At 48.1% G+C, this 27,700-nt stretch overlaps 1 protein-coding gene across 1 annotated transcript in view; it reads left to right on the top strand.

The window, feature by feature from the left end:
• The first annotated feature begins 565 nt into the window (after nucleotides 1-565).
• Nucleotides 566-27,700, top strand: part of TIAM2 (TIAM Rac1 associated GEF 2) — a 101,201-nt gene continuing 74,066 nt past the window's right edge. Inside the window, exons 1-7 of the mRNA XM_049765459.1 lie at nucleotides 566-670; nucleotides 3,267-4,379; nucleotides 11,881-12,310; nucleotides 18,386-18,558; nucleotides 22,107-22,331; nucleotides 25,852-26,037; nucleotides 26,811-26,957. Coding sequence (XP_049621416.1) covers nucleotides 3,273-4,379; nucleotides 11,881-12,310; nucleotides 18,386-18,558; nucleotides 22,107-22,331; nucleotides 25,852-26,037; nucleotides 26,811-26,957 — 2,268 coding nt within the window. The 5' untranslated portion in view covers nucleotides 566-670; nucleotides 3,267-3,272. The remainder of the gene's footprint in view (nucleotides 671-3,266; nucleotides 4,380-11,880; nucleotides 12,311-18,385; nucleotides 18,559-22,106; nucleotides 22,332-25,851; nucleotides 26,038-26,810; nucleotides 26,958-27,700) is intronic.

Genomic DNA, 27,700 nt, shown 5'->3' with positions numbered 1-27,700 from the left:
AGAGACAGAGAGAGAATGTGGTTAGAGGTAAGATGGGATGGTAAATGTGAAAACCAGCTACAGATGAAAGAGATTGGGTCATGTGGAACTTCAGCTGCAGCTCTGCCAGTCGCTGTCACCCTCTGACCCCCTTCCCACAGCCAGGCCTCACTCATCCTGTGCTGGGAGAAAAGGCCGAATCTCACTTCTGGGGGGCCCGGCCACTGTGGCCTTGGCTGGGATTTTGCATTGGGCAATTCACTGCAGACCCAGAGCATGGCCGGAGAGCGTTCTTGGGCACTTGGTGGCAGATGTGCGGAATGTGGCCCTCACCTCTCCTGTTATGCTGAAAGAGCAGAGTCAGTGGTGGTGATGACCCAGGCGGATGCTCCTGCTTCCTCTGCAGCTGTGTGGAGTGCAGGACTGAGCTCACACGCACATCTCATATGTATGTGACTCACGGGTTCCGGGCCCCAATTCTGTCTTCAGTACCTTCACATTGGGGCTGGGTGGTGATTTGGGGAGAAAGGCTCGTGATGGCTGGTTTGACAGTGCCCGGCACCCCTGTTTTTCAGGACCGGTTTCAGGGCTCCCCACCCCATTGTCTTAGCCATGCTGCCTCGCTCCCGTGACCCAGGAAGCTGATGCCCACCACCTGCCCCAGAGCCCAGCCTGAACCGGAAGACCTCAGGTAATGCTCCTCTTGTGGTGGTATGGGGGGCGGGGGTGAGGAGGTGCCAGTTGGCAGACTGTGATTAGGTCATGAGTGCAGGTTTAATCATTTTGTTCATATCTGGAGAGATAGCTAGCACAGGGGTAAAGTGCTTGCTTTGTAAGTGACTTACTTGGGTTTAGTCCCTGGCACCCCATATGGTGCCCCAAGTTCCTCCAGGAATAATTCCTGAGCACAGCCAAAAAAAAGTCCTGAGCACTACCCGGTGTAGGAAAACAAAACAAAACAAATCTCCCAAAATTAATTCAATTATTTATTATTTTAAGTTACTAATTTTAATAGTTTTAGTTTTGAGGTCACGCCTCGTGGTGCTCAGGGATCAATCACTCCTAGTGATCTAGGAACCATATGGGATGTCAAAGATTGAACCGGGTCAGTGAGGGAAGATTTCAACCTACTACTGTCTTTTCAGCCTCATTATTATTTTTGTTTTGTTTTGTTTTGTTTTGTTTTTTCGGGCCACACCCATTTGATGCTCAGGGGTTACTCCTGGCTAAGCGCTCAGAAATTGCCCCTGGCTTCAGGGGACCATATGGGACGCCGGAGGATCAAACCGTGGTCCTTCCTTGGCTAGCGCTTGCAAGGCAGACACCTTACCTCTAGTGCCACCTCGCCGGCCCCTCATTATTATTTTTTAAACTAAATAACTTATATTTATTTTGGGGGCTACACAGTGGTAGTAAGGACATCTGGGACCCCTCCTGGTAATCTTAGCCAACTGGTCTGGTGGCTCAGTGCGGTGGCCCAAGAATGCGATACTACTGGCAAATCAGTAGGGCCACACACAGAAATGTTTCTTGGGGGTGGTGGGTGCATATGGTCCTGTTAATGAAGCCAACATTGACATATACAAGACATGCATCTCCTCCCCAATTGTATTTTTATTATTTAAATTTTTTTGTTTTGTTTTTGGGCGTACTTGGTGGTACTCAGGAACTATTCCTGGCCCTCCTCTCAGAAATTACTCCTGGCAGGCTTGAGGAACCATATGGGATGCTGGGGATCAAATCTGGGTTGGCCACATGCAAGATATGCCCTGCCCACTGTCCAATTTTCTGACCCTGCATATCCTTTATTTGAGGGTATGTCTGATAATGGGGTGCTTGCAGTCACAACATTCCAAGTGTTCAGTAATTGCTTCTCTCAAGATCTGTTGTTTCTCCGATCTATATGTACTGAAATGAGCCCTTGAAACATCTGCAATCAGGATTAGTAGAAGAGATTCTTTGACATTTTTGTGTCTCAGCTTTGCAGCTGTGTGTTTCACAGTGATTCAACTAAAATTTTTTATTTAAGGGGCTGGAGAGATGGCATGGAAGTAGGGTGTTTGCCTTTCATGCAGAAGGATGGTGGTTCAAATCCTGGCATCCCATGTGGTCCCCCGAGCCTGCCAGGAGCGATTTCTGAGCACAGAGCCAGGAATAACCCCTGAGCACTGCTGGGTGTGACCCAAAAAAAAATTTTTTTTTTATTTAAAAAAAAAATGAATCATTGTGTCAGAGCTGGGATATGACCCCAAAATATACGTACATAGGTGAGATCTTATGCTCAATCTCTGGCACCAAGTGCCCACCTAGTGGGTCCTTGTACCGAGAGGCTCCATCAGGCTTTTATCACTGACCAGACATGGCCAGGAGTGGCTCGATGTATTTCAGGAGTCATTGGCTCAGATCTGTGATCAAGAACGAGAAATCAGTTGGGCCACATCATGGATTCGATGTTATAATGTTGGTTTCATCCTTAAGTCACTATTCTGCTTCTATTCTGCTTTTGAATGAACCCACAGTGATTGTATTGTTAAGAGACGAACATGCAGCATTTGCAGCTGATGCCTGAGGGTATGGTGGTGTTTATAGAGCCCAAGGTCTGTTCACACAGCTAGAGAACTGAATCTGTCGGAATCTTGCCTTTGCTTCTCTGAGCTGTGCCAAGCTTGGAAAGCTTCTCTTCCTGCCCCAGTAATGGGTGGAACTTTTTATTTTTTATTTTTAGGAAAGTTCTGTTATGGATTGGAGAGGTTGTACACAGGTAGAGCGCTAGTCTTTCTTTTTTTTTTTGGAGGGGGGTCATACCCGGCAGCGCTCAGGAGCTACTCCTGGCTCTACATTCAGAAATTGCTCCCGGCAGGCTTGGGGGACCATGTGGGATGCCAGGATTCAAACCACTGTCCTTCTGCATGCAAGGCAAACGCCCCACCTCCATGCTATCTTTCCGGCCCCAAGAGTGCAAGCTTTACATGTGGTAGACTCAAGTTTGATCCTCAGAACCCCAGATGACCTCTTGAGCTCTACCAAGTATGATCCAAGTATGGACAGAGAGCCAGGAGTAGTCCTAAGTACAGCGGGGTATGATGCCCAAAACCAAAAGGGAAAAGAAAAAAGAGAAAGTTTTGTCAGAGTGAACGAAGGTACGCAGCATGGCTCTAGTGGGCTTCTCACTCATGTAACACTCACAGGGCTCCCAGGTGGCTCCTATGTGGCTTTCACTCATGTGGCTCTCACTCCTGTGGTGCTCACATGATTTTCGCTCACTTGGTTTTCACTCCTTCGTTTAGGTGAAGATGGGGAACTCGGAGAGTCAGTATACCCTCCAGGGGTCAAAATCTCACAGCAATTCCCTCGTTGGTGCTAAGCCAAAGCCTTGCTCGCTGAAGATCCGCAGCCTTCATGCCAAAGAGGAGAAGTCCCCGCACGGATGGGGCCACGGTGCGGGCTACAAGTCCAGGGCACTGGCCCGTGGCTGCCTGTCTCACCTCAAGACCACCCAGCCCTACTCGGCCAGGCTTGACAAAAGCAGTGGCCCCGCCAAGCACAGGACCAGCGGCCTCCCTGCTGCTCTGCCCCCCAAGAACGGCTTCCTGGAGCCGGTGGCCAGCCTGAGAGATGTCACGGCTCACCTGCACCCCTACTCTGGGCACCCTGAGAGCTTGGCGTCCACGCCACCTGAGGAGGACCGAAGCAGCCCCCGGGTGCGCATCAAGACACTGGGCAAGGTGGACGGGTGCCTCCGGGTGGAGTTCCACAGTGGAGGCTCCCAGGACCCCCCCGGCCACTCAGATGGGCCGGTGCAGCTGTTGCGCTACTCACCAGCCCTGGTACCTGGTGCCCCCTCGCCACCTGGTGTCTGCGCCCAAGTCCTCACGTCCCGGCCACGCTCCAGCAAGGGCAGCAGTGACCTGAGCTCTGAGTCGTCCTGGTATGACTCGCCCTGGGGGCCTAGCGGCAGCGGTGGTGGGGAGGTGAGCGAGATCAGTGAGTTTGAAGGCTCCTTCCCGGCCCCTGGCCTGCTGGGCACCAGCCGGCACGCCAGTCTGCATAGCAACTTCCCCTCCCGGGACACCCCGAAACCTTTCAACCAAAGCTCTTCGCTCTCCTCCCTACGGGATCTGTACTCCGATGTGCCCCTGGGCCCACAGCTGTCTGAGGACTACATGGGTCCACAGCATGGGCTCAGCACCCGAGTGTCCTTTGCATTCGACATGGACATGCCCTCGCGGGTGGGACGCGGGGATTCCCTTGGCCATTATGGACCCTTCACCTCCTTCACCCTCCCGTGCCGCAAGTCTAAAGCCCTGACCGAGGACGTGTCTAAGAACTCGCTAAAGGCTCGAATGCGTCGCATCAGTGACTGGACTGGAAGCCTATCCAGGAAGAAAAGGAAACTGCAGGTAAGTGATCTGGGAGAAAAGTGGGGGACTCTGCACCCTCACACCCCCACTCTGGGCTCTGGGAGGTGAAGCGTTGGACAGACTCGTGTGGTTGTGTTTTCCCTTTGGAATATTTTCCCATTCTTTTAACTTATTTATTTTTCTCCATTTTTCCTTGGTGTGGACAATATGATGGTTTTTTTTTTTTTTTTTTTGGCGGGGGGGGGGAGTTCCTGGGCCACCCCTGGTGGTGCTCAGGAATCACTCTTAGCTCTGTGCTCAGCAATCATTCTTTTTTGTTTTGTTTTGTTTTGTTTTGGTTTGGTTTGGTTTTGGATCACACCCGGCAGAGCTCAGGAGTTACTCCTGGCTCTGCACTCAGTAATCATTCCTGGCAGGCTTGGGGGATCATATGAGGTTCCGGGATTCGAACCACCATCTGTCCTGGATTGGCTGCTTGCAAAGCAAATGCCCTTCTGCTGTGCTATATCTCTGGCCCCAGCAGTGATCATTGTTGATGGAGCTCAGGAGACCCTACTGGGGAGGAATTTGGGTTGGGCACATCTCTCAGGCCCATAGTTTGGGTTTTAGGAACCCAGAACCATATCTCAGACCCCTCTGCTCACCTCTCCCTTCATGACCCCCTTCCCCTCTGCTTCGCTGAGCCTAGGGTTAAGCATTGTTGGGGGGTTGTCTGGCTGTGTCACTTTATTTCCAGTCCATGTGAGTGAGACCATCTGGCAATCGCCTCTCACTTCCTGTTTTATTTCACTTAGCATCAGCACCTCAAGTTCCACTCATCCACATTTTGTTTTAAAGAACGTGAGCTCATCTTTTTTTTTCTTTTCATTTTTGCTGATGGGAGGGAAGCTGTTTTCAAGATGGTGCTCAGGAGGCCTAGTGGGGGTTGAAGGGGTGGGGTGGGGGTGGTCTCCTGGTGAGATTGGTCTAGTGGCCTGGCAGGCAGTTCAGTGAGAACACCTGAGGATGCTGTGAAACTTGAGGCCGATGGAACTGGGGTACAGATGGTCACTTGGGCCATCCTGGAGGTGCTTAGGGGTCCCTGTGATGTGGAAGATCAAACCAATGCCAGTCACATGTAAGGCCAGTGCCCTCCCCATTGTACCATCTCTCATCCCTGAGGTCATCTGTGCTAACAGCACATCTGGTCCCATTGGGGTTCTGGACACATCTTACATTTTAATGTCCTGGTTCTGCTCATGACTGGGATCACAGGCTCTTTCCTGTTCTTCACTCTGGTAAATACACAGACATACTTTTTTATTATTATTACTATTATTATTATTAATTTATTTAATCACCATGGTTACAAAATTATTCATTCTTGGTTTTTAGTCATAGAATATACACCATCCTTCACCAGGGTACCTTCCCTGCAACCAATGTCTCCTGTTCCTCCAAAATCCCATTCCCCCACCCTCTAGGGCAGGCAATTTGCTTCTCTCTCTCACTCTTCTCTCTCTTTCCTTTATGACACTGTGGTTTGCAGTATTGTTAATGGAGGGTTGCCTTGCATGTCACTTTCTCCATTTCAGCACCGCGTTCTTGTTCAGAGTGATAAACTATCATTGTCATAGTAAACCCTTCTCTGCTCTAACTGCACCCACTGCCCATTGTGGCAAGCTTCCTACCCTGGGCTGGACCTTATCTCCTGACCCTTATCTCTATTGTTTCTGGATATTATTATCATACTGTCTCTGTTTTATTTTTAATTTTTATATTCAACAAATGAGTAGAATTATTCTATTTATCTTTTTCCTTCTCATTTCTCTCAGCATAAAATTACCATATCCATCATGTGTAATAAAATTTCATGACTTTATCTCTCCTGATAGCTGCATTAGTATTCCATTGTGTACATATACCAGTTTCTTTAACTACTCATGCTGTTTCCAGATTCTGGTTATTGTAAATAGTGCTGCAATGAACATAGGAGGGCAGAGGGCATTTTTGTATTGTGGTTTTGTTTCTGGGTTATATCCCTAGGTGTGGTATTGCTGGATCATATGGGAACTCAATTTCTAGGCCTTTTATTTTTTCGAGGAATCTCCATATTGTTTTCCAGAAAGGTTGGACTAGATGGCATTCCCACCAGCAGTGAATGAGAGTCCCTTTCTTCCTGCATCCACACCAGTACTGGTTGTTCTTTTTCTTTTCTTTCTTTCTTTCTTTCTTTCTTTCTTTCTTTCTTTCTTTCTTTCTTTCTTTCTTTCTTTCTTTCTTTCTTTCTTTCTTTCTTTCTTTCTTTCTTTCTTTCTTTCTTTCTTTCTTTCTTTCTTTCTTTCTTTCTTTCTTTCTTTCTTTCTTTTTTTTTTTTTGTGGTTTTTGGGTCACACCCAGCAGCGTTCAGGGGTTATTCCTGGCTCCAGGCTCAGAAATTGCTCCTGGCAGGCACGGGGGACCATATGGGGCACCAGGATTCGAACCTATAACCTCCTGCATGAAAGGCAAACACCTTACCTCCATGCTATCTCTCCGGTCCCTGGTTGTTCTTTTTCTTTATGATGTGTACTAGTCTCTGTGGTGTGAAGTTATACCTCATTGTTGTTTTTATTTGATCTCCCTGATGATTAGTGACGTGGAACATACTTTCTTGTGTCTTTTGGCCATCTGTTTTTCTTCTTTGAGGAAATATCTGTTCATTTCTTCTCCCTATTTTTTGATGGGCTTCAATTTGTTCTTATTGCAAAGTTCCATCAGTGTCTTGTATATCTTAGATATTAACCCCTTCTCAGATGGATATCGGGTGAACAGTTTCTCCAATTCTGCAGTAGTCTTTGTATCCTAGTCATTATTTCCTTTGAAGTGCAGAAGCATCTCAATTTAACATAGTCCTGTTTGTTTATCTTTGCTTCCACTTGCTTGGCCAGTGGTGTTTCCTCCTTAAAGATGTCTTTAGCTTTGATGTCATGGAGTGTTCTCCTTAAGTTTTCCTCTATGTACCTTATGGTTTCAGGTCTGATATCAAGGTCTTTAATCCATTTTGATTTGACCTCACACACATTTTTACCTTGATGTTTTTCTTCCTCTTCTATCTGAAGTGTTTTGGTTGGTGGTTTGTATTGCTGGGGATTGAATGCATGCATGAACGTACTCACATATGCCAGGCTCACACCATCCCAGTCAGCCATAGCTTGGCTCTATATTTTCACTTCACCCACCAGGGTTGTCACTTCTACCTAGTGTAGTCTTCCTTTCTACACTCTTCTGAAAGCCATGGGCCTTATCCATGATCTGGTCACCCTGGAGGGAAAATTTTGCAGAGACTTAGTTATCTTATTATCTTGTTTTATCTGATTATATTGGTTCTCTGAGAATTTTGCTTTACCTTCTCTGTTATTGTTTTTGTTGTTGTTACTGTTTTATTTTCTCCTCCTATCTCTGTGCTTAGGGATCACACCAAGTGGTGTTCAACAGACCTTATTTGGTACCAGGGATAGAATTGAATCAATCTTGTGCAAGATCAGACTTTACCTACCTATTGTGCTATCTCTTCAGTCCTGGAAAGTTGATTTTATTTTGTGTATGTAGGGGGTTGCCATACCTGTGATTTACTTTAGATACTGTGCACAGGGATCACTCCTGATGGTGCTCAGGGAGTCATATAAAAGACGAAATTAATGGGGCCGGGGCAGTGGTGCAAGTGGTAGGGCATATGCCTTGCACGTGCTAACCTAGGATGGTCCAATCCCCTGGTATCCCATATGGTCCCCGAAACAAGGAGCAATTTATGAGTGCATAGCTAGCCAGAAGCAAACCCTGAGTGTCACTGGGTGTGGCCCCCAAACAAAAAAAAAAGCCTGGAATTGAATCTGGTTGATTGTGTACAAAGCAAGTGCCTTACTTGCCCCACTATCTTCTGGCCTGGCATGGGGGTCTGTTCCCCTCAGCTCCCATAGAGGGATAGGGGCTCTTCTCTCCTCTTTGCTACAGTGCTCTGGCATCCAGTCATACCTGAGTAGGAAGATTCATTTCTGCATAGAAGAATATCTATCTGCTGAAATACATTTCACAGGGCAGTAAGGTTATCTGGCATGGTTGTCATTGTCTAACTTTTGTTAGAACTACAGCTTGAGTTCTTCCTCTTAGGGAAGACCATGGCTAGATTGCTTCTTTTTTACATTTAACACTGATGCTTGGTTAACTTTTTTTCTGGCAGGATTCTGCTGGTGTGAAAATAGCTCGTTAGAGCACATGCTGGGTATCTGAGGTAGCCTCACAATTTGGGGGGTCATGAGTCAGAGAATCTGACTCATTGTTGGAATAACGTTAATAGTTGAAGTAATCCTTCAACTCCTAAGCTTTTTTTTTGAAGAGCAAGAGAGTGACAATTAAAAAATCAACTATTTCACAAGTTTCCTGTCAAAGTGAGTCATTCAGCTGGGGGTTTTGCCCTGTTCTTGCTTAAACATCAGTGTATAAATAAAGATGACTGTGGAACACCATGTAAACACGAGTGGAAAATAATATTTTCATCTGATGTAGCTCTGTGTGGGGCTGAGTTGTTTATAACTTTGGGTCTTTGGAAGTACTCTTCACTTGACGATTTTCCTACAGAGGAGAGAAAAATCACTGATTCTTGATAATTTTTTTTGGTAATGTACTTGGTTGAGATATATTTGAATTACAGAAACGATTATCATCTTTCTACAGAGTTACAATACTTAATTTTTTTTTAAATTTTTGAGCCACACCCAGTGACGCTCAGGGGTTACTCCTGGCTGTGCACTTAGAAATCGCTCCTGGCTTGAGAGACCATATGGGACGCTGGGGGATCAAATTGTGGTCCCTTCTAGGCTAGCACATGCAAGGCAGACGCCTTACATCTTGTACCACTGTTCTGGCCCGATATTTGATAATTTTTACTTGTTTTTGTTTTGGGGCCACACATGGTGATGCTTGGCACTGTATTCAGGGACCACTCCGGTGGTGTTCAGGCAACTGTATGGGATGCCTGTGATCAAACGTGCATCTGCTATGTGCAAGGCAAATGCCCACCCTGCTGTACTGTCTTTCCAACCCCTGATACTTGATTTCAAGTATTTCAACGAACAGGAAAGAACCAATGGTTTTTCACCAGTGTTCCCTGGTGTAGTTACTTTGACTCAATGAGTCAACAAATGGAACTGAAAGGGTGTGAGAACGTGGGATACTTGACTTCTCTCTGCAGTTCCCTTAAATTGAGTGGTCAGTTTGCAAAGTCAGAATTCCTGTAGCAATCCCAGAAAGCTCTCTCTGCCTCAGGAATTCAGTTCCTGAAGGTAGAAGCCTGCTCTATGGAAGCCCTTGTTTGGGAACGACTAGACTCCTAACCTAGCTCTTAGAGGAAACCTTGTTTTCAGCTCTGCACTTGGCTAGTTCAGTACCCAAGGCATGCAGTAACTAACTGTTAAGGGAAGTAGTCATCCCTTTAGTGTCAATTTTATTTAGAGCTGTCTGTGTCTAATGCTGTGTTGGAATAAATAGAGGAGATTCATGTCTTGGGTGTTCCAGTACTTAGAATAAAAAAGGCATTCAGGGCCAGGAGAGACAGCACAGTAGGGAAGGTGTTTGCCTGGTATGTGGCTGTCCAGGTTCAATCCCCAACATCCTGAATGTTTCCCAAGCCCTGCTGGGTGTGCCCCACTCCCCCCCCTCCAAAAAAAGGGCCTTCCCATAAACATAGTGTGAATAAATATAAAGTGAATTCTCCTTTGAAAGATACTTCTGATTTGTAGTGGTATCTGTGGGTTATGCAGACAAGTTACCTTTCTTGTCACCCCTTTTATGCATAAGGAACCCCCTAGTGCATGGTCCTTGCCCCAGGGGAAAGGTAAAAGCCTCTGCATTCCTGGATGGACTGGGGTAGGATGGTGCTGAGAGCTGGGGGTGGGGTTAGGAGGAGGAGTCTGTGAACTTCAGTAGTAGTGACTTTTGCTACCCTCACCCACCTGACCAAAACTTAGCTTTAAAGTGGTCCATGAAGAAAAGATAAGTAGATTAATTCATTTTTTTGCTAGGGGGACACAAGGAGGTGTTGTGACTATACCTGGGGGTTACTTAGGGGCTTCTCCCAACTCTGCTTGTGGATGGGTCCCCATGATGCTCTGGGGATCAAGTGGGGCCTGAGATTGAACTGGGTTCAGCCATGTGCAAGGCAAGTGCTGTATCCCACACAGTCTTTATCCAGTCCAAGAGAGCTAGTTCTTTTTCAGAGGATGCTGTCACTGGCTCTTAGTTAACCAGGAAGTATTTGCCTAAACTTGCCTAAATATACTTGCCTAAATTTGGTGCATTTTAAATATACTAAGTAAGGGGCCAGAGAGATAGCATGGAGGTAAAGCATTTGCCTTACATGCAGAAGGACGATGGTTTGAATCCTGGTGGTTTGAATCCTGGCATCCCATATGGTCCCCCAAGCCTGCCAGGAGCGATTTCTGAGTGTAGAGCCAGGAGGAACCCCTGAGCGCTGCCGGGCATGACCCAAAAACCAATAAATAAATAAGTAAATATACTAAGTAAATTTTCGATGGCTAAGATTAGGGTTAGATGGAGGCTAGGCAGTGTTATTTTGTTTGCACTGGGGGGGGGGTTACTTGTCTTTTTTTTTTTTTTTTTTGGTTTTTGGGCCACACCCCTTTGACGCTCAGGGGTTACTCCTGGCTATGTGCTCAGAAATCGCCCCTGGCTTGGGGGGACCATATGGGATGCCGGGGGATCGAACCGAGGTCCTTCCTTGGCTAGCGCTTGCAAGGCAGACACCTTACCTCCAGCGCCACCTACCCGGGCCCAACTTGTCTTTTTGTTTCATTTATTTATTCATCTGTTTCTTGGGGCTCTTATTTATTTTTAGGCTTTGCTTAGGGGTTACTCCTGGCTTTGCTTTCAGGAATTATTCCTGGCAGTTCTGGGGGACCATATGGGATGCCAGGGATCAGATTCTATAAGCGCTTTACCATTGTATTATCTCTCCAGTCCCATGAATTCATCTTTTGGACCATGCTTCTGTAGCTCACTTTAGTCATAACCTCAGTCTTGAGTATCACTCCTGTCGTGCTCAGGGGACCATGCAGCGCTGGAGATTATGTTTGGGCCTGCCAGCTCAGTCCATTGAGCAATCTCTCTGGCCCCTCCATGTTTTGGTTTGTTTGGGGCCACACCCTGCTGTGCTAACCAAGTGCTTACTCCTGGCTACACATTCAGGAATTCCTCCTAGTGAGGCTCTGGTGACCAGCTGGGGTGCTGGGGATCAAAAAAGGGTCTAACACATGCAAGGCAAGTGCTCCACCCACTTTTTCTCTAGCCCTTTGCTCTACTTTATTTATTATTTTTAAGTATCGGCTGCTATCGACTATCAGTAGGTTGTGCAACATGATTTCAACATTCTTCCTGCTCCAGAGGAGACAGTGATTATATGGGTATTTCTGTGTTAACAAGCCTCAGGTTCGGCAGTGAGCAGAGTTTTAGCAGGGGGGTTGGCCCGAGGAAAACTCTCATGGGTTTTGATCTGTCTTGCTCACAGGAGCCAAGATCCAAGGAGGGCAGCGAGTACTTTGACAGCCACTCCGATGGCCTAAACCTGGACCCACAGGGGCCCTCGCAGTCCTGTCTGTGGTCGGCGGACTCCATGGTTGGTCTGTCCCAGAGAAGCCAGTCAACCCAGGCCATGGGTAGTGGCCCCCTGCGGCAGAACATTTATGAGAACTTTATGCGGGAGCTGGAGATGAGCCGGACGCACACGGAGACCGCCGACTCGTCATCAGAGACGGCCGAGACGAGCAGTGAGTCCCTGAGCTCTTGGGAGCAGCTGGACCTGCTGTTTGAGAAGGAGCAGGGGGTGGTGCGCAAGGCCGGCTGGCTCTTCTTCAAGCCCCTCGTCACCTTGCAAAAGGAGCGGAAGCTGGAGCTAGTGGCACGCAGGAAGTGGAAGCAGTATTGGGTGACGCTGAAAGGTGAGTGCTCCCCTACCGACACCCCCATTTACCCCACCTTGATGGGGAACCTCTGCCTCTGCTACCCTCTTGGGCTAGCCAGTCTCTCCAGCACCAGATCAGAGTCCCTATGGCAGGATCGAACCTGAGATCTGTAGCTTGCTTTACTACATGGAACTTTCTTCAGCTTGTCTAATGAAGCTCAGTTTCATCCATTGCTGCTTTTCATTTTGGTAAGAAAGGGTTGGAGGGACTGGAGAGATAGCATAGTGGGTAGGGTGCTTGCCTTGCACATAGCTGACTCTGGTTTGATCCCCAGCATCCCATAAGGTCCCCTGCACCCCACCAGGAGTGATTCCTGTGAGCCAGGAATTACTCAGAGCCAGAAGTAAGTTCTGTGCACAGCCAGATGTGGCCCCAAAATATTCAGACCAAAGAAATGGTTGGATGTGGAGAGGATTGTGTTGATCTCAAACTTGGAATAATCTCTTACACGTGGGAGTTAAAGAAGGTGTCTGCCTTGCAAGCAATAACTTAGGATGGACTGCAGTTCGATCCCATGGCATTCCATATGGTCCCCCAAGCCAGGGGCGATTTAACCTCTGAGCGTCAAAGGGGTGTGGCCCCAAAAACCAAAACCAAGGAAAAAAAAAAGACAAAAATGATCAAATTGAATCATGGCTGCTCAGTCTCCTCGAGGGACTTCTTTTTTTGTTTTTGTTTTTGTTTTTGGGCCACACCTGGTGACTCTCAGAATTACTCCTGGCTATATGCTCAGAAATCGCTCCTGGCCTGAGGGACCATATAGGATGCTGGGGGATCTAACTGTGGTCTGTCCTAGGCTAGCTCTCGCAAGGCAGATGCTTTATGCCTTGTGCCACCTCTTCGGCACCTCTTAGAGGGGCTTCTTGACTGCAGGGGGTTTCTTCACCCAGACCCCAAAGCAGCCCAATGAGTTATTTGCAGAATGGGCAGAGCCACATTTCCTGTTGTGAACATGTGCCTGCTTGTGTGACCGAGATATGCCTCTGCTTGGTTCTTGCCATTCTACCTTTGTGACCTAAGAGAGCCGATTGCTATCAGCATCCACAGTTAATTTTTTCCCCCTGAATGTAAAGGAAATAGTAAAAACGTGTGTGTTACAAGTATAAGCGTTTCTCAGCCAGTTTGGCAGTGAAGGATGGTGCCAGTTTTTCTGCGAGTGGGTGGTGCTAACTCCAGTTTTCTGAGTCCAGTTTGCAGACCTGTTTATGGAACACCGAGATCTGCAATTGGGATTTTTACAGGATGTGCACCCGGACCTTGGGAGTGTCTGCCGTGTTGTCCTATGATGCTGTGATTAGAGGCTCTACTATGTATTTCAAGACAGGCAGGCAGAGTCATGTGGGTACAAACTTTCTGCACTCCCCGCCAGCAGTCATTCCTCCTCCCTTAAGAAGCATGAAGGAGGGCCGGGAAGGTGGTGCTAGAGGTAAGGTGTCTGCCTTGCAAGCACTAGCGTAGGACAGACCGCGGTTCGATCCCCCGGTGTCCCATATGGTCCCCCAAGCCAGGAGCGATTTCTGAGCGCATAGCCAGGAGTAACCCCTGAGCTTCAAACGGGTGTGGCCCAAAAAAAAACAAAAAAAAAAAAAAAAAAAAAAAAAGAAGCATGAAGGAGAATTGATGAGAGAGTGTGTTTACAGCACCCCAATTTCTCCAGACCCCTCTTTTGGAGATGGGCCAGAATATGGCCCCAGCCTAGCACACTGAAGGTTGTAGGGGGTCAAAATGTCCTTAGTTCACTCCTGGATCACCTTCTCCTTTCTGGTTCTGAAGTTCAACCCTGACTCATTGTAACTGAAGAAAAGAATGAGGACCCTTTGGACGTTTGTGGGGTTTGTTGGGGTGGAGTATGGGGTAGGGAATCTGGGCACTGCTATGGGGGTCATGGGTTTATATATGGGTTAATGGATGAGATTGGGGAAGGATTTTGCCAGATGAAGTCCTGGGGAGATACTACAGTGGATAAGACACTTATTTGCTTTGCACGTAGCTGACCTGGGTTTGATCTCCAGCATCCCATATGGTCTCCCAAGCACAGCCAGGAGTGATTCCTGAGTGCAGAGCCAGAAAGTAACTCCTGAACATCTCTGGGTATGGCCCCAAGCCAAAACCAAACCAAAATAAAATTCCTTCTTTAGGACTGATGTTTTGGGCACATATCTGTAGGTGAGAGCTCTGGGCTTGATTTCCTAAACAAGATGTAAGGGAAGTGGCAGAGGGCTTGTTGCAAGCAGTGACAGGCAATAAAACTGCTCACTTTGGGCCCAGAGAGATAGCACAGCAGCGTTTGCCTTGCAAGCAGCCGATCCAGGACCAAAGGTGGTTGGTTCGAATCCCGGTGTCCCATATGGTCCCCCGTGCCTGCCAGGAGCTATTTCTGAGCAGACAGCCAGGAGTAACCCCTGAGCAATGCTGGCTGTGGCCCAAAAACTAAAAACAAACAAACAAACAAAAAAAAAAAAAAACAAAAAAACCTGCTCACTTTGCTGTATGGGACACACTGGAGAGCTGTAGGCAACCCTTGGGGTGCTGAGAGTGTAATGTCTTTCACAAAGGGCTTCTGCTCTGCACCTGGCTTGTCCCTGTGACTGGCTATGGAGTGCAGTTCCCATGGGGCTCATTGGATTTAAGACTCTTAGGGTCACAGAGTGCCTAGATTTAGTAAGGAGAAGGATAGAAATTGAGTAGAAGATGAGAAATACAAATATAAAAGGATGGGGGACAGGGGCCAAGGAGTCTTAGGTGAATTGGTGGTAAGAAAGGACAGAACTAAATATTCGAACTATGGGGTCAACAACAATGAAATCATGAGACCCAAACTTAACCAAACTTGAAAATGGACTATATATGCTGTCAGGTTGGGGCAGTGGAGGTTGTGGCTTGAGATGGACTCTGGGAACATTGGTGGAGGGAGATTGACACTGGTGGTGGGATTGGTCCTAAAACATTGTCTGTCTAAAACCCAACGGTGAAGAACTTTGTAAATCCCAATGGTTTAAAACAAACAAAACAAAACAAAACAAAAAGACTCTGAGGGTTGCAGAATCCAGTGGAGACCCTGACAGCTGAGAATTCCCGAAGCACTTTGGGGGTTTTGGGGATTCTGCCAGAGGAGAATGGATTTGGAGGCATGAGTGTGGGTTGAGAACGTTTCTTCGAGAGAAATGCCAGACCCATCACTTCTCAGTGGCATGGTCCCTGCTCTGTCTCTGTCTTTCACAGCTCTGGAGCTGATGTCTCTCAGCTCCTGCCCTGCTGGCCAGCACAGCTCCAGGACTAGATGTCACAGCTCTGGGGACTCTAGGCAGCCCCTTTCCACCAGCCGCTGCACCTCAGAGTTTGGGATGTGGCCCAAGTTTCCCTGGAGGAAGAGGCTTCCAGTTCATTGCCCCACTGTTCTGTCAGTGGGAGCTGTGATCAGACACTAGTGTCTAACCTCCCAGACTGCGTGTTCACTAATGGGTCCACTGAGCAGGGCCTTGTCAGTGCAGACACGGTGTGAGGGTTTCCCAAAGTGTGGTCCTTGCCTGAGTATGCACACACATCTGCACACCAGTAGCCGGCTGCCAGGAGGATATGGTCAGGGAAACAGGGAGGTAAACACATACTCATGGAAAGAACTGGAGCTGGGTAGAGTTGGTCATCTTCGCCCAGTACCCCTGATTCACCCCAGTCCCCCGGCATCTGGCATCTGGAGCCATGGGACGAGCTATTCCCCAGCAGGGGATATTTACTAGCTGGGGAGGGAACAGCTGCACCCTGCTGAGGGGCCTTCTGATCACAGCCTCTGGTTTCCTTCTTGTGCATGGCTCTCTCCATGGGAGAAGGGACTTTCCATGGGCTTCCTGGGACCAGGGAACACCACGTGGCCAGGATGCTGTGACACTGGTGCAATCTGAGCTCTCTGGGCTTCATCACATTCACTTCTCTGTACCTCAGAGGGTTTTTGTCCAAACAACAGGAGCAGGAAGGAGTGATGTTACTTTTTTGGGGAAGTGGAGGAGGACCATACCTGGTGGTGCTCAGGGGTTAGTCCTGGCTCTGTGCTCAGAAATCACTCCTGGCAGCCTCGGGAGACCCTCTGGGATGGTGGGGATCAAACCTCTGTCCGTCCAGGTCAGCTGCATGCAAGGCAAACGCCCTATGGCTCCACCCTGATGTTGCTTTTTCACACTTGCCAATTCTAGTGGCTCTAGGGTACCTTGGCTGTGTGAGAGGCAGATGCAGAGCCCAGGAAGAGCTTTGTGCCTTGGGTGAGAAACACTATGTTAACAAAGGTATATTTGCTATTCTCCTGCCTCCTACGTAGCATGTTCGTAAGTAATGCAGAGTTGGAACTAAGGCGGGTGCTGTTCCTCCTCCGTCCTCCAGGGGTGCTACATGGGGGGTATTTTCAGGCTTCTCGTCTGTCCTCTGGATCCCTCCCCAGCCCTACCTCTGGGCTGTGTGGTGTGTGGGATTACATGGAGTTGGACGCAGCGACTGTCTCTGTCCCTCTGCATCTGACATGGGGCAGGTGGGCTACTTCAGAATCTGATGGTTCCGGGCCGGGCGGTGGCGCTAAAGGTAAGGTGCCTGCCTTGCCTGCGCTAGCCTTGGACGGACCGCGGTTCGATCCCCCGGTGTCCCATATGGTCCCCCAAGCCAGGAGCAACTTCTGAGCACATAGCCAGGAGTAACCCCTGAGCGTTACTGGGTGTGGCCCAAAAACCAAAAAAAAAAAAAAAAAAAAAAAAAAAAACAGAATCTGATGGTTCCCTTGGTGCTATGTTCTGTCCCCACAAACATGCACTTCTTCCCATGAGGGTCCTGGAGTGGTGTCTGAGACATGCACATAGAATTTAACCACTTGAGGAAGGTGGCTTGGCTCCCCTGCTAGACTCTGGACTCAACCTGACTACTTGCTCCTTCCTTCCTGTCATGCTGGTTTCTTGTTGGTTCTGTGTGTGGCCTGGGCCCCTCTGTTCTCTCAGTGTCCTTAATTCTCTGTTCTTACCCCGTAATAGGTACTAGTGTAGTAGCAGTGAGTGAGTGAGGCAGGGGGAGGGAGAGATAGAGACAGAGACAAAGACAGCCTTGTTGGGAATTTCCTGTCATTTTTATCTCTCAGCCTCAACCATTCCTTTGTTTCCATTGCATCCATGTGAACTTAATTTGATTGGTTTATTTTTGATATGGGGACACTCCCAAAAGTGCTCAGGGCTTACTCCTGACTGTGTTCAGGGATCACTCTTGGCAGGGCTCTGGGGACTCTGGGATTTTGAAAATAGAATGTCTGTGGCATGCAAGAACAATGCCTTCCTACCCACAATACTATCTCTCTGGCCCTAATTTGTATGAGCTTCTGTGATAGCAATCACAATCATATCCTTTACTTTTGGGGTATAGGGAATTCTTCCAAGCAGGGTTCCGAGGGCCGGAGGGCCCCTCCGTGCAATTCTCAGTCAATTGAGCCAGTAGCTCCCAGTGAGGCCTGAGGATGTGATGCTGGTTAGGCCTGTGCTCCCGATGAGCTTTTTACTTTATTTTAACTTAATTTATTTAATTATTTTGTGTTTTGAGACCATACAAACATCTGGCTGCCCTCAGGGTTTCCTCCTGGTTCTGTGCTCAGAAATTACTCTGGGCAGGCTCAGGGGCGACCATATGGGATGCCGGGTCAAACTAGGTTGGTCAGTGCCAGGCAAACATCTTACCCACTGTGCTATGTCTCCAGCCCCTTCATTTTACTTTTTTTGGTGTTTGGGTCCCACTCAGCAATACTCAGGGGTCACTCCTAGGTCTGCACTCAGGAATCATTCCTGTCAGTGCTCAGAGAACCCTGTGGGATGCCAGTGACTGAACTCAGGTCAGCTGTGTGCAAGGCAAGCATCCTCCCCACTGCCTGTCTCTCCAGCCCTCTGGCCATGCGTTTTAAGGTCCAGTTCAAAGAATTCACCTCTCTCCTCCCCTGTCTCTGCGACTCGCCTCCTCCCTCATCCAGGCTTTCTCCTGCTGTTCTCGGCTACCCCCCGAGTGGGGAGACCCAACGAACTCTGCTTCTTCCCTCAGGCTGCGCGCTGCTCTTCTACGAGACCTATGGAAAGAACTGCTCGGACCAGGCCAGCGCTCCGAGGTGTGCTCTTCTCGCTGAGGACAGCATCGTGCAGGCAGTGCCTGAGCACCCCAAGAAAGAGAACGTCTTCTGCCTCAGCAACGCTTTCGGCGATGTCTACCTTTTCCAGGTCTTGTGCTCTCTGGGCCTTGTGGGGCTGCCCCAGGACCCTAAGGACAAGTGCACAGCAGTAGGGGTTGTGGCCAGCTCTCTGTGGCTGCCAGATGATCTTCCTCTTGGCCCTCAACGACAACTGTGGCCCATGGGTGCTCCTGAGAACATGAAAGGAAACATAATGAATTTTACTGAGGAGGGGCTGGAGGGGTAGCACAACTGGGGAAGGCTCTTGTCTTGCACGTGGCCAATCTGGGTTCTATTCCCTGCATCCTTTAGGGTCCCCTGAGCACAGCCAAAAGTGATTCCTGAGTGCAGAGCTCATAATAACTTCTGAGCTTTGCCAGGAGTGATTCCTGAGCAAAAAGCCAGAGGTAAGCCCTGAGCATCACTGGATGTGGTCCCCCCCAAACTAAACTAAACAAACCCAACAATCAAGAAAAGGAATTCTTGTTAGAAGTAGGTCATGAGCTCATGCTGAAGTTGGAGATTCTTGGAGAGAAGTCTTTTTGTTTGAAATGTGTGTGTGTGTGTGTGTGTGTGTGTGTGTGTGTGTGTGTGTGTGTGTGTGTAGTGGGTACGGGCCAAACCCACAAGTGTTCAGTGGGTGTTCTTGACTTTGTGCTCAGGGATCACTCCTTGCAGTACTTAGGAGCCCTTCTGCAGTGCTGGGGATATGGAGTCAGCAGCAGGCAGGAAGGTTCCTTCTCTTTAGTACTATCTCAATGGCCTGGAATTTTTAAATGAAACTTGTAGAATTAGGTCAGGAGAGCTGTTCCCCCACCCCTATGGTCTATGGGCCACTCCCAGATGTGCTCAGGGATCACCCCTGATGGGGCTCAGGGAACCATATGGGATGCCAGGGATCAAACTCGTGTCAGACATATGCAAAGCTAGTGCCATCCCCACAGTGCTATTTTTGCCCATCCTGTCAGGAGAGTTTTAAGCTCTGCCTGAAAATTCCAGTTCCAGTGGTTCCTGAGCCCTTCCCAGGGGTGAATCTTTGGTGCAGAGTCAAGAGACAACCCTGAGCACTGAGCACAGATGTGACCTAAAACAAAACATCAAAATCAGATATCCCTCTTTAGGAAAATCTTCTTGCCTGGAATTTTCCAAACTTCTGCCCTCTAACTCCCCTTCCTTTCCTGGAAACCTGTCTTTTTTAAGCAGGCAGAAAGCACTCCCAATTGCACCTGAGGCTGCTGTTCACCCCAAAGTCTGGTGTTTATCTCAGCAGGCCCTCTAGGGTTGTCCATAGAAGGTGTGAAGTGCCATTTCTCTGCAGAATTAATCCTGGGGGGTAATTCTATCTGCTTTTGTGATAAGGAGCATCTTTTGAGCAGATAAAAAGGTGCAGATTGTAGCCTGAGCCCTGGAGCCAGTGTGAGGAGGAATGTCCATGGTGGCACTTTCTGAGCTTCCTGACTTCATCCCTTGGACCACAATGTAGACTTGACTGATGGTCTCCAGGATGACTTCCAGGGCTCATGGCCCAGTGCTCTAGTTTCAGTGAGCACAGCATTGCTGGCTTTAGTTACTCTGAGATGAATGAAGGCAGAGGAGGGAGAGGCAGGAATGGATTCCAGTTCCACAGTGTACACTCCAATTGCAGTGGGATTTGGCTTCAACTGTTTCAATTCTGTGTGGCTGAAGGGTTGGGGGACCCTTTAGATGTTAGAATTGATAGTGCATGGAGCTGGCCCTGCATCAGTCTGTCTCCCGTAAGCAGTGGAGCCTTTCCTGTGGTCATGTCCCCCTGTCTCATTCCAGTTGCAGTCTTAGCCTTTTCTGGTCTTTCCAGAAAGTTTGCTCAAACCTCCTCTGAAGCTTTAGAGCAGCATCTTGGTTCAACGTTCTTTGATCAGATTGGGAGGATTTGGCACAGTAGGAAATGGACTCCCTTATTTTCTGAGTCAGACAACCCTACATATTGTTCAGGACATCTCCACATGTTCCTGCTGTGTAGCCCTAGAGGTGCCTAGGGGACCCCAGACTGAGAATTTTGGAAGAATTCTAGAAATCAGGGAGCATAAGAAGTCTCAGCATCATCTCTCTGGATTTTGCTCTATTGGTTATTCCTTATTATAGTTGTTATTTTTATTAGTTTGGGGCCATACCCAGTTGTGCTCAGGGCTTACTCCTGGCTCTGCACTCAGGGATCACTCCTGGCAGGCTTGGGAAACCATGTGGGGTGCCTGGAATTGAACCCTGGTTAGTCACTTGCAAGGCAAGTACCATATCCTCTGTACTTTTTCTTCAGCTCTTCCTTATTATTTTTGTTTTATTTTGTTTTTAAGTCACACCGAGTGGTGCTCAGGGCTCAGGGGTTCCTCCTGGCTTTGTGCTCAAGAATTAGTCTTGGCAATTTGGGGGGACCATATGGGATGCCATGGGATGAACCTCGGTCAACTGCATGCAAGGCTCTCCCTGCTGTGCTATCATCACTCCAGTCCCCTTTCTTATTTTTTTTTGGGGGGGGAGCACACCTGGAGACACTCAGGGGTTACCCCTGGCTATGCACTCAGAAATCACTCCTGGTTTGGGGGGCCATATGGGACGCAGGGGGATCAAACCGTGGTCCGTCGTAGGTCAGCCACATACAAGGCAAACACCCTACCACTGCACCACCACTCCAGACCCCCACCCCTGTCTTATTTTAAAGAGAGAACACCTCTTTTTTCTTTTCTTTTCTTTTTTTTTTTTTTTTTTTTTTTTGGTTTTTGGGTCACACCCAGCAGCGCTCAGGGGCTACTCCTGGCTCTATGCTCAGAAATTGTCCCAAGCAGGCTTGGGGGACCATATGGGATGCCGGGATTTGAACCACCGTCCTTCTGCAAACGCCTTACCTACATGCTATCTCTCCGGCCCCAAGAACACCTCTTTTGGAGAAACACAGTGTTTGAATCTTTATGCCCAAGGTGCAAAAAAAAAAAAAAAAAATGGGGAGGAGACAGAGCCTCTGTTTACACTCACAATTTTTGGGCTGTTCTGTGCATCTCCAACTCTTCTGCCTACATTTCACCCTAGTTGCATTCTTACCTTTGATGGCATTTATGTTCTGGTATCAACCTTTTTATTTTTTAAAATGTATTTATTTTTGTTTGCATACTACACCTCACCTGTGATCAGTGCTTATTATCCCTAGTACTGCTGGAGTGATTCAGGAATCACTCCATTACTCCTGGTGGTGGTTGGGGAACTGTATAGGATGCTGGCGATCAAACTCGGGTTGTCTGCATGCAAGGCAAGCGCCCTACCCACTGTGCTGTCACTCCAGCCTTATCTGGTTTCAGATTTTTGGCCTGATATGTTCTCATCTTCCGAGAAGTCTGAGTGGCCTCATGTGACACAGTGGGGAGGCCTTATTTTTTAGAATTTTCCTGGAATTATTGGGGTTGCACAGTTATTTTGTCTTGCACAGTCCCTCTCCTGAGTGGAGTGTTTGGGATTGGTTTCAGCATCAAATGGACTTTACAAAACGTGGGTTCTGAGTGGGCTTGGCTCATCCAAGATGGTGGCTTGGGAGGGAACCTCCACTTCACAGAGTTTCTCTCCTTCACTTAGGCCAGCAGCCAGACGGACCTGGAGAACTGGGTCACGGCCCTGCATTCGGCCTGTGCATCTCTGTTCGCCAAGAGGCAGGGGAAGGAGGATACGGTCCGGCTGCTAAAGAGCCAGACCCGGAGCCTGGCCCAGAAGATCGACATGGACAGCAAGATGAAGAAGATGGCTGAGCTGCAGCTGGCTGTGGTGACGGACCCCAAGAACAGGAAAGCCATCGAGAACCAGGTGCAGGGACACCCCCTCCCAGCCCACACCCTCATTGTAGTAACTCTGATGGCATTCCCCATTTCATTCTTTATTAAATTTTTTTTTAATTTAGTTTTGGGGCCATACCCAGTAATGCTTAGGACTTCCTCCTGGCTCTGCTCAGGAATCACTCCCAGTGTGCTCAGGGGACCAGATGAGATGCCAGGGATTGAACCTGGGTTAGCTGTATACAAGACGAACACCCTGCCCACTGTGCTATGTATGCTCTGGCTTCTTTTTATTCCTTTTTTTTGTTTTTGTTTTTCAACCACACCTGGTGATGCTTAGGAGTTACTCCTGGCTATGCATCCAGAAATTACTCCTGGCTTGGGGGACCAAATGGGATGCCAGGGGATCAAACCACGGTTTGTTCTAGGCTAGTGCGCACAGGCCTTACACCTGTGTCACCGCTCCGGCCCCTTCTTTTTGTTCTTTTGAAGTAGTTTAAAATATTATATTTGGCTTTGGGATCAAACCTGTGATGTTCAGGGGGTTACTTCTGACTCTGCACTCAGGAATCACTCCTGATAGAGCTCGGGGAATCATATGGGGTACTGGGAATTGAAACCAGGCTGGCCTTATGTAAGGCAAGCTGCTGTGCCATCCCTCTAGCCCCCTTTCATTCTTTCTGGCTGGCTATAGGGTTGCTCTCAAGCAGTACTCAGAGGGCCCACACACCATTCCTGCTGCAACAGGGACAGGTCCTTGTTATGTTTTTTAAAACATTGTTATTGTTAATATTATTTTTAGTCGTATGTGGTGATGCTCAGGGCTTACTTCTGGCTCTATGCTCAGGGATCACTTCACTCCTGGCAGGCTCAGGGGACCATCTGGGAAGCTGGTTCAAGCCCAGCTAAACTGTTCACTAGTCAAGCACTCTCCCTACTATGCTGGCACTGTGTGCTTTGGGTCTGGATTACATTCTCGAGGTGATGTCTGAGCTCACATGTTAGGGAGCTGGAAGCCCGAGGCATGTGGAGAGCAGAGGAGAGCATAACCCTCTCCCCGAGCCTACAGGGGTTTCCTTTCCTCTCTGTGCTCCCATGTGAACTTGTTTCCAAGGACTGCACCTGCTCTGGTAACCATGGGGACAGCACCACTACCTTTGGCTTGATTTTACATCGGGAGGGTTTTCTTTCTCACTTTCCATAGCAATCCCCACCTTCACCCCTCACCCCGAGACCCCAGAAATAGGCCCAGCATTCCCTGAGATGAGGGGACTGCAACCTGGTGAACACATATGTGCAAAAGCGCCGCAGCAAAAGCAGTGAATAACTGGAGAGCGCCACCCCCTGGAAGGCCACTGTGATTGCTCAGGGGCTCCTTATGGCTGGATCAAACCTGTGGGACTTTTCAAGGGAGAAAGTAGGTTTTGTCGGGGATGATATCTCAGAGGTCTTTCCTCAGGGCATTGCTCTCCAAGTGAACATGACTGATTGACTTATGTTGCAGGACAGACCTAGGCTTGGACTTACGAGCATCATTGATCACATGACTACGTGACAGAAAATAGTTTCCTAGGCGTGTCGGGTGTGGCCACATGGGACTTGTCACTTTGTGTCCCTTATTCATTTGCTGCATTTAGCTCTGGTCTTTATCCCCATGTGCTTATGAGTCCGTGGCTTTCTGAGCTCACTCTGCAGGTTCTGTTTGCAGGGCAAAGGAAGCTTCGCACTGCAGTTATATAAGTCAGCACTTAGAGATGGCAAATCTCTCTCGTTTTTTTTTTTGTTTTTTTTTTTTTTTTTGTTCGTTTGTTTGTTTTTTGGTTTTGGGGCTACACTTGGTGGTGCTCAGGGGTTACTCCTGGTTCTGTGCTCAGAAATCGCTCCTGGCAGGCACAGGGGATCATATGGGATGCCGGGATTTGAACTACAGTTCATCCTGGGTTGGCTGCTTGCAAGACAAACACCCTACCACTGTGTTATCTCTCTAACCCCAGTGAATCTGTTTTTAACTTGGTTATTCATCATGTTTTCATCTTCTTTTTCTCTTTGGGTCACATCTGGCAGTGCTCAGGGGTTACTCCTGTCTCTGCACTCTGGAATTACTCCTGGCAGTGCTCAGGGAACCATATTGGATGCCGAGGATAGAACTCAGACTGGCTGTGTGCAAGCATCCTCCCTACCATACTAACACTCTTAGCCCTTGCTTCCTTTTATCTGAGCAATAATTAAAGACTCCTCAAACTGAGGTGGGTTCCCCCCATTCACCCCTATATCCTTTTTACATTTTATGCCTGAAGGGCATTGAGAGAAATGGAAGCATCGGGGTGGAGAGGTATATGTTTTTGGAACTGTTTGTGCAGGAAACTCCATCATCAATAGTGTGATTTTGTTGCCTCAAATTAAAATTAAAATAGTTCTGGGGCTGGTGCAAAGCACAGTGGTAGGGCATTTGCCTTTTATGTGACTGACCAGGATCAACCCAAGTTTGGTCCCCAGAATCCCATATGGTCCCCTGAGCCTGCCAGGAGTGATATATGACCAAAGAACCAGGAGTAACCCCTGAGTGCTGCCAGGTGTGACCCCCAAACCAAACCAAACAAAAATTAAAATAGTTCAGTTGCGACAAAAAATAGTGAAAGGAATGCAAGATTCAGCAACATAGGAGTTGAGTTTTAATGATTCTATACTAATTTTTATCTCAAAACTATATGATACAAGACCAATGAGTCATACATAAGGAATTCAGAAAAAATAAAGGAGGAGAAGGAAGATAGTAATGATTTAAAGAAATAGAATTGGGGTGCTTCAGTTTTAAGTTAACATAAAAATAAAGAAATTCCCCAATAAATGTGACATCAGATAATTTAGACAATTTTAATTGTTATTCCTGTTATTATATTCCAACTCAAGTGGCATTTATAATAGTTGAGTAAATGGTCTGGTGGGTTTTTTTCTCATTTAAAAAATGTGTGTTGTGGGGTTCAAAATAAGCACAGCAGGTAGCCTTGCATGTGGCTGACCTGGATTTGATCTTCACCATCCCTTTAGCCCACCTTGGTCCCCTTGGCCCACCAGGATTGATTCTTGAGCATAGGGCCAGTAGTTACTTCTGAGCATCACTGGGTGTGGCCCCAAAACAAAACAAAAGTATGTTGGATCTGAGTGACAGGACAGCAGGTTGGCCTTGCTCATGGTCAACATGACTTCAGTCTTCAGTATTCCATATAGTCCTCTGAGCTTGCCAGTAGTGATCCTTGAGCTCAGAACCAGGAACAAGCCCTGAGCATTGCTAGGTGTGGCTCCCAAACTAAAAACATAAAAAATAAAATAATAAAAGAGAGGTCTCTCTGTCTCTTCTGTCATCTTCTCTCTTAGGCATGGTTTTCAGGCTCTTCCCTTTAGGTCACCCAGTAACTTGCCCATGAAGGCTGGTAGGACACTGCAGTACAGAGTTAATTAGGTGGACAGTCATTGATGTGACTCTCACCTCTAGTTCACTGGGATGAATGGAGGAGCCAGCAGGTGTCTTGACTCTGCTCCTGCCCCCGCAGATCCAGCAGTGGGAGCAGAACCTGGAGAAGTTCCACATGGATCTCTTCCGGATGCGCTGCTATCTGGCCAGCTTGCAGGGTGGGGAGTTGCCAAACCCCAAGAGCCTCCTGGCTGCTGCCAGCCGCCCCTCCAAGCTGGCCCTCGGCCGCTTAGGCATCTTGTCTGTCTCCTCCTTCCACGCACTGGTAAGTGACTGCGCCATTGGGTTTGGGTGTATGTGTTCAACTCCCCCTTTTCTTCAGCTAACTTTCTTTAGAGTGGTTAGTGTCTTTGCCCAGGAAAGGATCACCGAGGACCTGGACTGGGGGCCAGAGAGGGGGACAGCGGCCATGGTGGGCTCCATTAGGGGAATGAAATGGCTCCTAAAGGTGTTTGGATTAGTTTGCGCTGCCAGATATCACTGGGCTTTGCTGGGGATGTGGGGGGGTTAATTGTCCTTGGTGGGAGGTGCCAGCTGAGCCCAGTGTAGCCCACTGCTAACCTTTTATAACCTGCATGTTTCTATGAAGTAAAAGTATGAGGGTGCCCAAAGTTAAGTGAGCCCCTTTTCAGGAAAAAAATAATTTGATGCTCCCTTGGAAATTGCTGTTGTCTGTGTGTACCACCAGTGATCACACTTGAACATGTGAACACACTTAACACAAAGGGTAGCACCTGTGTCAAATGTTCCACAAGCAAGCGGGAGCTTCTGGCACTGATCCGGAATGTACGGGGTGAGAAGGGCCATTGTCTTCTCAGTCACTCGATACAAGGTGCTCTGAGACTTTTAGGGACTAGAAAGACAGGATGGTGGGTCGAGTATTAATTGACTTGCACAAAGCCAAACTGAGTTTGATCTCCAGCACCCTAAGCCCTACTAGGAATGATCCTTGAGTACTAAGTCAGGAGGGAGTCCTGAGCCCCCCTGGGGGTGGCCACCCCCAAAACAAAGAATGTTGAAAACTTCATGTCCGATTAGGTGTGCTCCAGAGACGAGTCGGCGCTGCGAAAAAGGACGGTCTCCCTGACACAGCGGGCACGTGCCAAGAAGGGGATCTTCTCCTCCCTCAAAGGCCTCGACACCCTGGCCAGGAAGGGCAGGGAGAAGAGACCCTCCGTCGCCCAGGTGAGGGGTGAGGCTTAGTGGCCCCACATCCGTCCTGCCCCTCCTCGCCTCCTTCTACAGTCTTGGCACATTACAAATGCCATGACTACAGAGATTAAAGGTGCAGCTCTACCAGGAACACTGTTCTATCTCCTCTCCAGGGGAGAGGGTGTTGGCCTTGTACGTGTCTGATCCTGACCCTGGTTCGAACCCCTGCATCCCATTTGGTCCCTTGAGCCCTGCTGGGAGTGTGGAGAGGGTGTAAGCCCTGAGTGCTGAGTGTGGCCCCCAAACAGTCCCACCAAAACAATTGAGAGAGGATACTAAAAACAATCACCCTTTTATTGCTTCTTGTGGTACTAATATTTATTTGTCCATAACTTTAGACACATAACTTTAAAAAGTCACATGTGTAAAATGATCATGCCAATGCATAATCCTTGAGTACTAGTTGCTTTTTTCCTTTTTTCATAAGCCCCTAACAATATACATACATACATATACATATATATATACATATATATGTATATATACGTATATATATTTAAAGTCTTGGGACCGGAGCGACAGCACAACAGTAAGGTGTTTGCTTTGCACACGGCTGAGCTGGGACAGGCCCGGGTTCGATTCCCAGCATCCCTTATGGTCCCCCGAGCCTGCTAGGGGTGAATTCTGAGTTCAGAGCCAGGAGTAACCCCTGAGTGCAGCCAGGTATGGCCCAAAAACCAAAAAATAAATAAATAAAAAAGTCTTAAAGTACTGGT

This window comes from Suncus etruscus, chromosome 18 (assembly GCF_024139225.1).
Source record: "Suncus etruscus isolate mSunEtr1 chromosome 18, mSunEtr1.pri.cur, whole genome shotgun sequence".
Lineage (NCBI taxonomy): Eukaryota > Metazoa > Chordata > Mammalia > Eulipotyphla > Soricidae > Suncus > Suncus etruscus.
Note: the sequence above shows the minus strand (reverse complement) of the source record. Positions and strands in the feature narration are given on the sequence as shown.